Genomic DNA, 16921 nt, shown 5'->3' with positions numbered 1-16921 from the left:
AATCATAAGCCCTGTCCCAAATGGCACACTTTATGCACTTTCTTGTGGACTTACAAAGTGCAGACTCATGTAAGACCTCATGTAAGACCTCATGTTTAGGGTGCCATTTGGGACAGCGCCTTACTTCCTGCTTGAACCTTTATAACAAATTTGCATAAAGCCAGCCAATGGTCTTTACTAGCTGCCTGTGAACAGCGTCTTTGACCGGCGACCTACTTTGATCGAGTTTGGTTCATGTTGTCGACATGTCGAGAAGATGCTTTCTGCGCTGCCAAAGCAAATCTACTTTGATGCACTTCCAAAGGATGAGAACTTGGGCTGGAATTGATAATATAAATTTCACTCTGTATTTGAGCTGCATGATTAGTAGTTAAAAGATCGCGATTTCGATTCAAACACCCACGCGCTAAACACTGATGTCTATGGTAACAATCTAAAAAGAGTAAATCACCTTTTGAAACTAACTTGATGCTTCACCGTGCAGCTCTACTCTGCATAAAAGTGCTGATGAAGATCCGGAGCTGAAATTCAGATATGGGCATTTGGTTTCTGACTCAAGCTGTAAGCGGTAGGAACTTTTAAAATAGCAAAACAGGGACACTTTAAAGGTTTCTAGTCTGCTTTCAAGGGTTTATAGTTTCAAATTTTATGTTTTCCTACTTAATCCTAATAATAATTTGAATGTGTGTTGTGTTGAAGCCGACAGTCTTGTGGGAAGCTCTGTGAAACAGCAGCATTTATTTAAAATTTAAATCTTTTGTAACATTATACATTTCTTTACTGTCACTTTTGATCAATTTAAATTAATTAATTCGATTTTTACTTGCTCTTTAAGCATACTTTAATTACTTGTCATTTAATAAATGGGGTGTGCAGATACAGGCATCAAAGTCACATGTCAGTTTCCCTTTGTAAATGAATGAATGAATGAATAAATTAAATGAATGAATGTGTGAAAGCACCTACTTTTGGCTCAAAGGTGGCAAAGAACTTGATGAAGGGATGAAATTCCTCAGCAGCGTCATCATACTCAATGAAGTCTGAGAAATAACAAATTTGGCATTAAGGAAATTGCTTGTTAAAAATGAATTTAGAAAAAAGTATAACCTAAGCTGGGATCATATCTTGAAATTATCTGGAACTTTTATCAGTGTTTGTACATGGCAAACACTCAATGGCATACTAACGTGAAGATTTCTCGCTCTTGAAGTAGCCCATGAGTTTAATGTCCTCCTCGATGTTATGAAAGCCTTTGAGCTCTCTGTCATTACTGATGATCTCCACTGGCTCCTCAATCACCTGATAGAAGAACTACTGAATTACCAGTGACATTTAGGTGTGTGATCTATAATCATGATGTATAAAGCACTCACATCATAGAGGAATTCAAGCAGCGTGTCGGCTGCCAACTCTCCATCGTACTCTATGATCTCGTCATCAGCGAAGATGTAGATGCTGTCCACCTCCAGCATGCCTGCAGAAAACAAGTGTCTGATAAATGTTTAAGAGGCGATAGATGGATTGGCTCATTCAACAGATAATAGATGGTCTGGATACTATATAAACATTTGTGCAAAATGATTTGCCCAAGATGGTCTTTATTTATCAAACAATGATAGCCCTAATTTTACTTTTAAAATCAGAAGACAATGTTTTAATGCTTTAATGTTTAGGATAAGAGTGTTGTTCTAGAAACAAAAATGAATATTGATCAAGGAACATGTTCTACTTGTGCAAATTGCATTAAAGAAACAGATCCTTCAACTAACGTGACCGGGATGGGATGTGTTCAGCTCAATTCCTAGTTTTGTCATGGCCACAACATATTAACTCATGCAGAACATGATAATATGTTGTGGCCACAAGATATTAATTTGTGGAAATGTCATATTAACTCGTGGGAACATGATAATATGTTGTGGCCATGAGATATTATTTTGTGGGAATGTCATATTAACTTGTGGGAACGTAATAATAAGTCGTGGCCATGGGATAATTTTGCCGAGGTAACGACATCCTTATGTCGTGGCCACGCGATGTAAAGTCATAAAGGGAACGATAGATTTTTCTCGTGGCCACGACTTCTTTATGCTGAGGGAACGACATATATTTATCATGGCCACGAGTTAAATGCATAACCTGTGTGATCAACAGCTCTGGGGTGCGTTTCCCGTACAACTATATAGCTCGCTGCTTAACTACCATAGTACGATGCATCGTTGGAGAAATCAACTACTAGCTAGTCACGACTGTTTCCCGAAACCGTATGTCGCAAAGTATCGTTCAACCACGTTGGTTTATGACGTCTCGCACATGGTGGACTAATAACTTGTTTTAATTAATCTGTTTGAGATCGAATTAACGCTAGATTTTGGCATATAAGTTACAGACATGGCATCTGAAGACCATTTCTAATTTTTCTCAGTTATTTTGCTTTATTACCAGACTCAATATTTGGCTCGTTCTTACATAGTAGAGCACGTTCGCACATGTGCAGTCTTCAAAAACGGTGCTTTAAATCTCTTGACAAACTAAAAGACGTAAATTACATTTGTATGTATTCTAAATAAATAACACGGGTTGTACTGAATGTCAGCTTGCTTATTTTGCTCAAGATAAGGATTTATTCAGTCTACATCTCATGTAAACTAGAAACTATGCTTCTAACCACAGCTCGAGAGCTGTCGTTCCAACCACACAAGTTTGCGATGCTGTTTGCGAATGTTCGTTGGAACGATGGTTTCGGGAAACACCAAATCGTTGAACTATGCTGATAACGACGGAACTTGCGACCATAGTTGGCTAACCATGCTTTCGGGAAACGCACCCCTGGATAGGCCTATAATCAATTATCAATAAATTATGAAAGTATATGTAAGAATAAAATAATATAGGCCTACAAGAAATCATTTTTATTTATCTGATCTCACAGCCTTTTAAATCCATTCACTGATCGTTTTTTTTATTTAAGTGAACTTCCTGTAAAATTTCTGTGCACCTATAAAAAAGTCATAAGCCTATAATCAAAGCTTTACTTGCATGACGTCGGGCATTTATAGTATTTACAAAACACTGGCTATAATGGTACTGTATAAAATTGGTTAGTTCCAGTTCTATTATGTTAGTTCCAGTGACACTACAATCATTAAAGAACTAGGCGGTGGATTGTGTAGTAAGCTACAAATATCTTGGAACAGTCATAGGTTCTAAATTGACTTATGAAAAGAATTGTGAGACTCTATGTAGAAAGAGACATCAGCATGTTTTGCCTCAGAAAGCTGTCCAGATTTCACATTGTTAAATCTATGATGACCCTTTTCTATCGGGCTTATATTGAACCAGTCTTGTCATTCTCCCTTGTGTCGTGGTTTGATAATTTGTCTTTGAAGAACAAAAATTATTAAGTGGGCTAGTAAGACAACCACAACTTAACCTAGCAGGTCTTTACTCCAACCAGCTACAGCTTAAGGCAAGTTTTATTATAAGAGATTGTTCCCACCCTTTACATGCTAAGTTTCAACTCCTCCGCTGGTTTGTGGCCCCAAGGTGGAGAACTAGACAATATAGGAATAATTTTGTACCTGCAGCTATAGAATTAATAAATAAAAATAGCAGGAGATGAGACTCTTTGCTATGCATGGCACTTTATGTATTTTAGTTTTTTATACTTTTGGATACTTTTGTATATTTTATATGTTTACATTTTGTATGGCTTGTTTTAAGTATGGATTACTGAATCTCCTGTCTGCACAAAAAATGTACCCTTTGGTAGTAATAAAGACACCTTGACCTTGACCTTGAGTTCTTGATTCTGATTGACGATTTATTCACGATAAAGCACGGTTATGACCACTTCACCCAATGGTGTAGCCCACAGTTTCCTAAATGTGGAGGGAATATTACTGTATTTAATAGTTTTCTGTTTCATTCATGATACTATATGTCCATCAGTCCAGAGTTATATGGACTATATAATAAGGTCCCATTATTTAACATTAGTTTTCTGTGATACAGAGCATTTATTTGCATTTGTTGTTCACTAACAGCGTATACTTCAACAGACTGATGGCTACTGGAAGCCAAGAATTGTATTACAGGCTGTAAATGGAAGATTATGTATTTCAGATGCATTCATAGGATGGGATCAGAGATTACCTAGCTTCTTAGCAACAGCTCTGTCTTTCTTTGAATCCACCAGGCCGAATCCAATGTCCTCATCCTCAAGATCATCAAGCACCTGGGCGGCAAGCTGCAGGAACAGCAAAGAGTTTATTGTAACATATACGAATCTACATCAGAAACATAGACTACACACAGAGCGTTCAGTCCTTTACTAATTGCAAAAACCTTTAAGAGTAGGCCATTCAGCACTACAGCCATAAAACACAACCACAACCTCTCTCACACTCAATATACTCAAAGCCTAAATGAGACACAAGGCCATCAATGCAAACGCCAAGAGTGCTGCCTTTGCACCTTCTAAATCTGTATGAAATAGGACCTAGAGAAAGACAAGAGGATCTGACCAATGCAGAGTCTGATCAGGCATGTCAAAGATTGGACACATAGACACAGGTGCAAATGTATGTATGTTGTTGCTCAGGTCAACCACATACATAAACATCAAGAGACAGACCAGTGCACACTATGATTCTCAACACAACATAAGCATGTGACCATTTTATAATTTCAGCTTGTATACACACATGCTTGAAATAAGTGCATAAGTAAACATAATAGTAACATCCATTAGTTACATTAAACTAATAAAAATATCATAAATAACTATTTACCTTGAGGCGGATAACTACAATCTCAGTCGCACTGAAATGTCATTCACTAAACACTGAACTAATACATTTGTACTGAACAGCTGATTATTATATCTAATTCCTCCTCCTGTCAGCTTGATCAAATACCTACATACTTACTCAAACACTTTTTGTACCTATCCATCACACATTTTAAGTCCAATGCAGATGGAAATGGGCGAGGTAGTTCAAAATAGCATCATGGTTTGCTAAATAAAGTAAAATAGATATCCAAAAGGGTGCAAACAAAATGAAACTGCATGCATGGCAAAAACAACCGGAAAATTAACTGAATGAACTAAGAAACTTAGTAATACACAAGGATAATGAACTCGAGGATAATGAATACGAGCAGGTGTGCTAATTAATAAAAAATCTTAAGTTACTTTCAGACTGTCAGTTCAAATACTATTTTTGTGCATATCCGATTGAAATCTGATCAGATTTAGCAAGTGTGAATGACAAAAAAATCTTGAAATGCAAAAATCTTGAAATGCAAAATCTTATTCAAACTGCATTTCTGGAAGTCTGTTTCAGTCTGACTGCTCTCATTGGATGTCTCGTAGTTTGTGTGACTTTCTCATGAGGGAGCCTGGTGGAGCCAGAAGAACAGTGGACACAGGTGAAGTCGAGGGGGCGAGCAGCCAAGGCGGACCCGACTGGTCGATGAGCCAAGGTGAAGCTGAGGGCTCCACCTTGAGATGAGGCAGAGCCAGGGAATCGCCACAACACTGAACAGATTCTGGGTGAGGAAACAGGCTTGGTGCTGGACTGAACCAGTGGCGACAAAGACAACTCTATGCTGGACAGGAATAGTGGCGACAAAGACAACTCTGTGTTGAATGGGACTAGTGGTGACGAAGATAACTCAGAGCAGGACGGTCCCACCACAGGCAGAAGAGGTTCGTGAGTGGGAATCGATCAGTCATTCCCACTGGCACAGATGTTAAGGCCGGTCCATGGAAACTCCCCATTGGGGCAACGTCAATAGAAGTGATATCCATATGTTTTGGGTTTGGTATTTTGCCATGCTGTAGTGGATGTAGTAATCGCATGATGCAGAAGAATCCAAACAAACATTACTTTATTTATCCACACAGGAACATAGAGGAGATCGCTGGAGCAAACTAACACAACCACATAACGATAAATGATACCAGACAATGAAATAAAGAAAACTGAGGGCTAAATACACAGGGGAGTAAACAAGGTAAAACAGAAAAGGTGCAGGGACTAATTAATTACTAGGGAGACTAATAATGATCAGGAACACAGGCAAATTGAGAACATGGAAAGATGGGCAGGGACTAGCGAGGACCCCTTGGAGTCTCAAGGGGTGCTTCTCGATACTCAGATTAATGCTTCCTCATTCCCTCGTTCTTCTTTCCTCCAGAAAAAAAAAAAACAGAAACCGATCGAACTCAGCCATCTTTGAAGGGCATCTCAATTCTCCATTTGCACCCCAATGAGGTGATGAACGAGGAGTGAGAAAGCTTCCTGAGGAGTCATGAGCGAGGATACACTTCCCTCGCATCCTAAGGGGGTAGAGCTAGGAAGCGAGGAAAGGAAACGAGCAAGCACAAATTAGAAATGAGAAGTACCCAAAATATCCTCTTCCATTTCTTCCAAAAATTCAGAGGCCAGCTGCAGCTCACTCTCAGCGACAAGAGTGTGGGTAGGGCTTTCCTCCATGCACTTGTACTCCACAAGCAGTCCAACAGCAATGTATCTGGCAATGTATCTCACACTCCATGTGAGCCATGGGAGACGGCTGGCTGGGCTCTGGGTCTGGAGTGGGGCTGGTGACATCCTCCTTGGGGCAGATGTTGAAAGCTGATTCATTGTTCACCAGCACCCACTCCACAAATGCAAATCTCTTTGGGGACTAAAACCAGGCAGGTGTTCCTTGGATTGCTCGCTAAGGCTAGTATAATAAAACACACAAAGCGAGTGAGCGAGTGATCAGGAGAGTGCGCGAGGCACATCAGATCTAAATAGTCCTTGGTGTGGTTCTCTAATTATTGCTCATTCTGCTCTAGGCTGAGTTGGACGGCGGGTAAGTCCATAGTAAGGGGAGGGGAAAAGGAAAAGAACGCAGCAAAAAATCCTTTCTGTTATAGGTCAAGTTTTCTGTCATGTTTTAAGTCCAGTGAAGATGAAGATATAGTTCAAAATAACAGCGTGGTTTATTAAATAAAGCAAAACAGATATCTAAAGGGGTGCAAACACAACTAAATAGTTAGAACAAGCTACAAAAACCTCACTCCAGACCTGGATTGACAGAACTCAAAACTCATTAATTTAGAATAAGTTTTTGTCACGTGTCAGTGTATGTTTGGACTGTCAGCTGTGTTTTGATTTGTTCCTGTTTTCCTTTGTTCTTTTCCCACAACTCCTTCGTTTCCATGGTTACCGTCATTATCAGTTCAGTTGTATCACCTGTTTTGTCATCATCGTCATCTGTATCACCTGTGTTCTGTTAATCAGTAATCTGTGTTTGTATTTAAGTTTCTGTTCTGTCAGTCTTTGTCTGATCTCTGTTACATTTAGTGTGTGTTGCTACCTGTTCTGCTGTCCTGTGTTTAATTACATTAAACCTTTTTGGAAAATATATCCTCGCCTTCGTCTGCCTTCCTGCAACCACCCGTGACAGAAGATCGGACCAGCCCATATGGACAACAGGGCTATATTTGTTGCCATTGCTCAAGAGAGCACAGAATTTTTCACCTTTGTGGTGAACTTTGTTCGTCGAGCCATCATTAGCCCCCTCGACGATGAAACCCTCAAGCTGCTCTTCTGGACTGGGGCCAATTTCCACCAGGCCATTGACCTCCGATGGACTGAACTGGAGGAAAGCCATCAGCAGGTGTTTGGTGAGAGTCGCGTCCCGATCCAGAGAACAACCACCATCACCAGCAGCCACCGAGATCACCCTTCCAGAGTCTCGTCCTGCCGCGACCGCCCTTCCAGAGTCTCGTCCCGCCGCGACCGCCCTTCCAGAGTCTCGTCCCGCCGCGACCGCCCTTCCAGAGTCTCGTCCCGCCGAGGCCGCCCTTCCAGAGTCTCGTCCCGTTGAGACCACCCTTATAGAGCTTCTTCACGTCATGCCTATCGAGCCCTCTGCAAAGATGGCCGCCGCGTCACAGCCTGAGCCCTCGGCAAAGATGGCCGCCACCTGAGTCCTCAGCCACGATGGCCACCGATGCCACACCGCCTGAGCCTTCAGCCACGATGGCCGCCGCCACTTCAGAGCCTGTTCCTGTCCCTAGACCTGTTCCTGCCCCAATAACTGTTCATGTTCCTAGACCTGTTCCTGCCCCAAGAACTGTTCCTGTTCCCAGACCTGAGTCTGTCCCCAAGCAAGTATCTGTTCCTGAGCCTGTATCTGTTCCCGAGCCTGTTCCCGAGCCTGAGATGGTTCCTGAGCCTGTTCTTGAACTCCCACCCAGCCTCCCTCTCTCACCTCCTCCCATCATAATCTCCTCATCCATGCCTCCACTGCTTCCTGTCAGCCCCTCAGCTCACCCTTATTCCACCATCAGGGATGTGGGGTTGCCGCGGGTCTGCCAGTCTCCAGCTCCATCATGGTCCGTAGATCCCCGATCTCCGCGACCAGGACTCCACCTCGGCCCATCGGTCCATTAGCTCTACCTTGGCTCTCACCTCCCTCACTGTGGTCCATCAGTCCACCTGCTCCGCCGGGCTCCCTCGTCCCTCCGGCTCCGCCTTGGTTGTTCGTCGGCCTGCCCTCACCTCTGGCTCCGTTGGGCTCCTCACTCCCTCCAGCTCCACCTTGGTCCTCTGTCCCTCCGGCTCCACCGCGCCCTTCTGGATCCCCGCCTTGGGTTCCTCAGCATCGCCTTGGTCTGTCGGCTCTCCGGCTTCATCCGGATATCCTCTTCCACCTGCTCCGCCTCTGTCAGTCGGCCCCCTGGAGTCGCCTGCCCTGCCTCCACCATGACTCCTCCCTCCGCCTGCTCCACCCTGGCCCGCCTGCACAGCCTGCTCCGCCCTGGCTGCCTGCACCGTCTGCTCCGCCCTGGTCCCTCCTGCCTTCTGTCTGCCCTTCGTCCTCCTCCTGAGCCCCCTCCCTCCGCAGTTGGTCTATATACGGCACGAGGACGTGCCTACTGGGAGTACTGTCACGTGGCAGTGTATGTTTGGACTGTCAGTTTGTGTTTTGATTTGTTCCTGTTTTCCTTTGTTCTTTTCCCGCCACTCCTTCATTTCCATGGTTACCATCATTATCAGTTCAGTTGTATCACCTGTTTAGTCATCATCGTCATCTGTATCACCTGTGTTCTGTTAATCAGTGTAATCTGTGTTTGTATTTAAGGTCTGTTCTGTTTGTCTTCGTCCGATCTCCGTTACATTTAGTGTGTGTTGCTACCTGTTCTGCTGTCCTGTTTAATTACATTAAACCTTCGTTTTGGAAAATATATCCTGCAACCACCTGTGACAGTTTTATTAACTTATTGTTTAATTTCATTTTCAGATCCTTACTTGTCTTGGCTATTGTATGTTAAATGATCATCTGACTGTCTTTTGTTTCCTAATTGTACATCTGTATTATCTGTATTATGTGTGTTATTTGTCAAAATTATGTAAAGTGTTCTTGAAATATTGACCAGTGCTATATAAATAAAACTTATTATTATTACTTATTTTAATGTGTTGAATTACATATTAAAGCACATTTAAAATATGTGATTATAATTTAAACTTTAGTGTGTTATTCATTATTACATTTAAAGTTGATATATTTTAAAAGGTTAGTTCACTCAAAACGTCTCAGGTTACACATGTAACCATGGTTCCCTGAGAAGGGGAATGAGGCGCTGCGTCCCCATGGAGGGAGCTATGGGGAATGCCTCCGGCGTGACCGGTGTCTGAAGCATGAGTCTAAACACGTCCCTAAGGTGCATACCAGCAACGAGATCATAGACTGGAGCTTCTCAAGAAGTGAGGCCTCAAAAGTGTGACTCTAAAGAGAGGAACCCTAACTACGTTCATATTCAGGCCAGCTTCCAAGGAGGCTCACAGAGAGCCTAACGCTCTGAAGATCTGTTCAAGACAGCCCTGAAGAGTGAAGGCCTCAAACAAGAGGCCTAGCAAACTCTCCAACCCAAGGGCAGTACTGAGAAAGCTCAGAAAAAGCTAAAACTCGTTTAAACTATAAAAGACACTCTAAATCGAGAGGAGACTTAACAATGCCCCACGCTAAGGACATCTTTCAAGGAGGCTCACAGAGAGCCTACAACCTGCAATTGCTATCCTAGCGGAGGTCTCAATAAGATAACTCTCTAGCGAGAGGAGGTCTAGCAATACTCGCAGCAGACAAGGAGGATCACAAAAAGCCTAACAACTTAGCAAACATTAGCCGAGCACTAGGGGAGGAGGCCTCAGCATGACAACTCTCTAAATTGAGAGGAGACCTAATGACACCCCATGATTAGCATATCTCTACAACTCGCAATTGCTAATCCTAGCAGAGCACTGGGGAGCAGAGGCCTCAATAAAGATAACTCTCTCTAGCGAGAGGAGGCCTTAGAATGCCTGCGGTAGCCAAGGAGGCTCACAGAGAGCCTAACAACTTAGCAAACTGCTCTAGGAGCCGAAGCCTCAACATGGCGACTCTCTAAATCGGGAGGAGACCAAACCATGCCCCACAGAGAGCCTAACAACTTAGCCCTAGGCTGAGCTCAGAAGATGGAGGCCTTATAATAATGACTCTCTCTCTCTCTCTCTCAATGCTGCCCCAGACGGAACTCTAAGGAGCAATTTCTATAAAAGTAGAAGCCAAGGAGGCTCAAAGGGAGCCAAACAACTTGACAATACTGCCTACTAAAAAGCAGGAGCCTCAAAAGATGATTATCATAACGAGAAGAAGCCTAACAATGCCCCAGAGCTAAGAGACAGATAAGTAGGCTCAGAGAGCCCAAAACCGCTTCCTGAGGAGGCTCTGTGGAGCCTAATCAATTCGATCCGGATGCAGGTGAAGCTCAAAGAGTGGAGGCTAAAATAACTTTCTATAGCAAGTGGAAGCCCATGGTCCTAAAGACACTGACCAAGAAGGCTCAAAAGCCTGACAACTCAGCATTACTGCATGGTGGAGCTCTGCGGATGGAGGCCCCCACATGACAACTCTCTAAAGTGAGAGGAGGCCTAGCAACATCCTACACTCAGAACAGCTTACCAAGGATTACTTGATGACGCTTTCTGAGCAGAGCTCTAGGAAGCGGATGCCCAAAAATACTTCCATAAAATAAACAGTCAGGCAGTAAGGCAGATGTTGGAATAAAAACATACTGCCAAAAACATCATAGGTCCAGCTTCAGGGTCAGATGTAAAAGTGTGTCAGAGTCCCACCTGACCTCAGTCAGGAGACGGGCCAGCCCCCTTTGTGGCTTGAGGTGTAGATCTGGACCGGCTTGGTATAAAGGTCTTAAAAGTCGTGGAGTGCGCCGCCGCCTCCCAAAACGTCCTGACCACTGAATCTCGGAAGGCGAATCTGGTGCATTGAGGATAATTTTTTTTTTTTTTAGGTTTTAGCCAGGTAGCCATCTCAGGTTTACCCAGAGATGTCTCTCCATAGCTACCATGGATCGACCGATTGCGGCAGCAGTCTAATTTGTGCACTGATAGCCAAATCTTCAGGGGGGAGCCCCTGGCCCTGGTCCAGGTCCTTAAGCAGTTCATCCTGGTAGGCTTGTAGCACAGCCATTGTGTGCAAAGCCACCCCAGCCTGACCTGCTGCAACATATACTCTACCATTCAGACGTGATGTAACACGCAGTGGCTTAGTTGGCAGAAATGTCGTCTTCAATGTGGATGCCTCACCTACCCAGAGATAGCTGGCCAGCGACACAAAACCATATTCCTGCATCCTCTCCACATCAGCATAGTTTGCCTGTGCACGATGGATGCAAGCAGAATATGGCTTTCCCAAGATCTCCGCCCCTCAGTGTAAAGATCTGGGAGATAGAGAAGACTTGTTTGAGCTTGGTGGTTAAATCCCAACAGGAAGCGTTCATCAAGGCAGCTGCGAGGGAGCTCACACTTCTCACGCTTCTCTGGCAGATCTAATCTTTCTGTGGTGCGAGACATAACGTCCAACAGCTCATCATATGTGGGGCAGGGGGGCTGTGAGTACTCCTCGGTCTCAACAGCCTCATCCTGCTCATCTCGTTCTTGCCGGCGAGCTCCACTTGCGAGCCCCACAATTTCAGTCTTTTACTCACCTCAGCTGCAGCGGGTCCTAAACCACGAGGTAGAGATGGCTGTCCTGATTTCCTCGAGAAAAGGGACAAACGAGAGTGAAGCTTCCTCATGGAAGAGGGCTCACAATGCACGCATACAGCCTCCACAAGGATGCCCCTCGCCCAGGCACAAAACGCACATATCATGTGTGTCATCAGATGTCAGGAAACACTGACACTGATGAACACACTTCCTGAAATTCATAGTTCTATTGCTGGCTATAGTTTGCCTATTTAGACACGCTCAAACAGACAGTCTCCTGAAGACAAGAAAAAGGATGACATATTTCACAGGTGCCCTTTTCTACTCAAGGTTGCACCAATGGTGACTTCGTAGGCTGCCACCTGTCAATGTCACGTTCATTGTCATGTTTAGACTCATGCTCGTAGTGCCCTCTAGGGGATGCAGCGAGAGTTCCCTTTTGAAACGGAAATTAAAATTGTGTTGTTAATTACTCACCCTCTTGTCATTCCACACCCATAAGACCTTTGTTCATCTTCGGAACACAAATGAAGATATTTTTTATTAAATCAGAGAGCTTTCTGTCCCTCCATTGGGAGCAACGCAACATACACAAAACAAACAAAGCACTTGCGTCGCTTCATTAAATTGAGGTTTAAACCACTGGAGTCATATGGATTACTTTAATGATGTCTTTCCTATCGTTCTGGACCTTGAATGTTTAAGTTGCGTTGCTCCCAATGGAGGGACTGAAAACTCTCAGATTTCATAAAAAATATCTTAATTTGTCTTTCGAAGATGAAAACAATAAATCAGCACACAAATGTCAAAGTTACAGCACTCACAACAAGACACTTGAGCTTCATTCCGCCACATTTTTGCTACATCAGAGTTTGTCCCCATCTTTCTGAATGAAATCAACAAGGCTGTGTTTAACACAGCTCATGATGTAGAGGTTGGGACGTGGTGACAAGCTAGAGGGTGAGCAGCACATTCAAAAATAAATAAATAAGTGGACGGATGCATTAATGGCAGCAGCAGGTCACTTGTCTCTGCCTCACAGGAAGTGCTATCCTGTAAAAACTCACTGCGACATCTCACCGGCCACATCCAACACGTCTGAAGGAGCATCATTTGTTCTTTCCATGGTTCTTACAAACCGCTCATTTGTCATAAAACACCTTTAGAGTGGTTCTAGTGAGGGGGGAAGGATGCTATTCAGATATTTTGGATGGAGCTTTAGTGATAAGCCAGACTTGAGAAACACAGAGAAAGAGAGAACAGAACAAAACACAATCATTTGAGGGCTTGAACATACCTGGTAGGTCAAGGCGGCAGGGCTTGTTAGCAACTGCAGAGAAAGGTCAGGTGACTTTAGATTTGAGCATAAAATAACTAACAGAGCATAAAATAAACTATTCTTGCTCTTAGTCAGAGTTAAAGATTTAAAAACTAATTTATTTTAGAAATGAGGGAAATTGCTTTGTACAAGCCTCTCTGGACTCCTGCACTTCTGTTCTGTTATTTTGTCTCAGCATGTCAACAGATGTTCAGAAACTAATTCAAACAAACTCCAGGCTCATTGGAAATGCGTGACTGCTAAAACGTATAGGCCTACCTATACACACATTTCACTGCAGTTTACAGCTGAAATAAACACAAGTGGGCAGTAAAAAAAAACAACCAATTGTATTTATTTTCAAAATTATGATTACAGGTACAGATTATCGATAAATAAATTTTAGCAAGGTTCCTTGCGCAATCAAAATACTTAATAATAGTGCATGATTTGTAAACAGGTTTTTTTTAATGTTTGCACCACACAATCAACTCCATATGTGCACTTTACTTACACAGTGAGTACACACAGTACTCATTAAAGAGTAGGCAAAAAGAACCCAGATGACCTACTACTTCCGGTGAGATTCTGAAGTGCGCATCCGATGGACACTTTACTATCCCATGAGGCTGCAGGAGAGGATTTGTGAATGGCAGTGAAGCACACAACTGACGCTGGTAGGACACATGACAGTGACAACATGGCAAATGTAGTACATTCATATTCATACTATATATGACGTCACCATTGGTGCGACCGTACTACATACTTTTTTAGGGGCTCGCAAAGTAAGCACTTATTAAGAATAAGCGTTTCACTTTTTTTTCCCTTAACACATTCTATTGACTATAAGGGACGTTGCACCAACATCTACTAACTCACATTAGAGTGTTAGTCGAGTATTAGTAGACTGGTAGGGTTAGAGTTAGAATAAGTTGACATATACTTGCAAAGTTCCCTATCGTCCGGTCACTATGTCGTACGTCGTGGTGACCGACGAATAGGAATCTTGCTAGAGAGGCCAATCTACTTCGAGTGAAACTAAAACAAGCCAATACACATTGGCGTGCAATCATTTGCATCAGCTGTGCAGCCTCGCAGCGCGGGTATAATAAGCAGCTGGTAATGATTGCACTTCAGCTTTTTGCTTCGGAGCCAAGCACTTCGATGCTCTCTACTAGAGTGACTTCAAAAAAGACAAGCCTTTCTGGACCTCTCCATCTTCGGTGCGGGCGTGACAGCACAGCAGTGTGAGCGGTCTTTTCTCTCTCCCTCTCTCTCTCTCTCCCTCCCTCTCTCTCTCTCTTTCTTTTTTGTTTTTGTCAATTGATCAAAAAACAAAAAGCTGTTATCACAGCTGGTAAGGTGTGCCTGAGAGCGCTCAACGGCCGTTTTCACGGCTGGTAAGACCAGCAGCAGAGAGACAGCGCACAGACAGGTGCACATTCCTGTCTGTGTTCGTGGTGGCCATTCCCCTGCGTGCTTCAGCACCAGTGAGAGCAGTCCCTAAAAGAGCTTACACAGATAGAACGCGTCTTTTTAATGATGACATTCTATCTGTGTGTTTCTGGATGTGGTCGTTACCTGGGATCACGGGATGGTCACAATCGCTGCCTCGTGTGTCTGGGCATTGAACACGCTGAGGCAGCTTTTGTGGGTGAGTCATGTACCCATTGTGGGAAGATGATCATGGCGGAGCTACGGTCGAGACTCTTGTTCCTGCAAAGGGGAGGAGTCCCCGTGCCTCTACCTCAATCCAATCCCCCTCAGAGGGTTGCTTTGGGCAGTGACATGGGAGACCTGAGGATTACTGTGAGTGCGTCTCCTTCGGGGGAACCAACCCCCTAGGAGCCCTCACACCTCTCACGCTCCGCAGCCAGTTGAGCCGCCATTGGAGAAAGCTGGACCATCCTCGAGGTGTGTACGGTTGTCTCCTTTGGTGCTCCCCGCGAAGACCAGATGTCGATCGCTGTATCGGAGGGTGGGTCAGACTTCTCCACGGATGACGACTCGGCACCGCTACCTCCTTCGGGTGTGTCAGCGGTGCCCGAGACGTACCCAGAGATGATGGCCATGCTTTCCCGGGCCGCCAAACCCTCGAGGTTGGACGATTGGTATCTCGGGGTGGCACGCGCTGGTTCTCAGCAACCCACCCCAGTGCCTTTCTTCCCGGAAGTGCATGAGGAGCTTACGGGGATGTGGACGGCACCTTTTACTGCCAGAAACCGTTCCGGTGGCTCCTCCTCCCTCACCACCCTTGATGGCGGGGCGAGCGGCTAAGGGATACACGCGTATCCCACCAGTGGAACGGGCCATTGCTATGCAGCTGTGCCCTAACTCCACTTGGCGCGGAGAACCGTATCTTCCTTCCCGGGCCTGTAAGTACTCGTCCATTTAACCAGCAAGGCTTACAAGGCCTGCGGGGAAGCTGCCTCTGCCGTGCACGCCATGGCGTTGCTGCAGGTCCATCAGGCCAAGGCACTGAAGGTCCTACACGAGGGTGGTCATGATCCCCAAGTTCTCCAGGAACTTCGTATCGCGACGGACCTCGCGCTTCGTGCGACGAAGGTGACCACGCGGTCGGTGGGTCATGCGATGTCCACTTTGGTGGTCCAGGAATGCCCTCTCTGTCTGTGTCTGGCCGACATGAGGGAGACCGACAAGCTCTGGTTCCTTAACTCCCCCATGTCCCAGACCGGCCTCTTTGGCGACACGGTCGAGAACTTCGCCCAGCAGTTCTCGCTGTACAAAAGCAGACTGAGGCCATCAAACACATCCTGCCGCAGCGGTCAGCTGTTGCCTCCACCCCACCGCCTGCGGCTCCTCAGTCTGCTCGTCACCGAGGGCAGCCTCCTGCGTCTGCCCCTGCTCCCACGCCACAGCAGCAGCCTCCATCTAAACGGCGCCATGGAGCCAGTCGCAGGCAGGCTGCCCCGCCCGTCAAGGCCCCCGCCAAGAAGGGCGGCAAAGCCAGAAGCAAGCGTCCCTAGGACGGGCGACCCAGAGATGGAAGGGACTGCTCTCCAGGAGACGATTACCGCATTGTTCCATCCCCCGGAAGAGGGCCGGGTGGAAAATCCTCATTTTCCTTTTGTTTTTGTTCCGCCGCTGGCCTCAAAACCAGCGGTACCCAAATTTTCAATAAAAGAGCAGGTTCTTCCATCTCTGGGTCCGAAGAGGGCCCAGAGAGCAGTGGGGGGAGAGAATCCTCACCACTCTCATCTGCCTCTTCTATCGTCAGCAGGCAGCAGTGTGCAGTTCGAGAACGCAACCAAGCCGCCTCCTGCACCTCCTGCCTCGTGGAACCAGGAAAGTGTTGCACAGCATACTCAGACTCCGCTACGGGCCGCCTCCCAGAGAGAGCCTCCAGAGCCGAGTCCCTATGTTCTACCTCGCTGCCCCACTCCGGGTACGCTTGCACGGTCTCTGCGAGCCTGGTTAGCGCACCCCAGTCCGTCTCGCTGGCTCATTCGGACCATCAGGCTCGGCTATGCGATTCAGTTCGCCCGGCATACCCCCAAGTTTCAGGCCATCGACTCCTACTGGCAAA

General features: G+C 45.3%; 1 protein-coding gene across 2 annotated transcripts in view; it reads right to left on the bottom strand.

The window, feature by feature from the left end:
* casq1b (calsequestrin 1b) overlaps nt 1-16921 on the bottom strand; it is a 101225-nt gene that overhangs the window by 21279 nt on the left and 63025 nt on the right. The window contains exons 2-6 of one of the 2 annotated variants that reach the window (XM_084107887.1): nt 13351-13383; nt 4156-4249; nt 1374-1474; nt 1188-1299; nt 967-1040 (exon numbers count right to left, since the gene is read on the bottom strand). In XM_084107887.1, the coding sequence (XP_083964013.1) occupies nt 967-1040; nt 1188-1299; nt 1374-1474; nt 4156-4249; nt 13351-13383 (414 nt within the window). The remainder of the gene's footprint in view (nt 1-966; nt 1041-1187; nt 1300-1373; nt 1475-4155; nt 4250-13350; nt 13384-16921) is intronic. The other variant, XM_084107888.1, reaches the window with a different exon arrangement.

The sequence above is a fragment of the Abramis brama genome (assembly GCF_963993115.1).
Source record: "Abramis brama genome assembly, chromosome: 3".
NCBI classification, from domain to species: domain Eukaryota; kingdom Metazoa; phylum Chordata; class Actinopteri; order Cypriniformes; family Leuciscidae; genus Abramis; species Abramis brama.
This window is presented reverse-complemented; position numbering and strand designations above follow the sequence as displayed.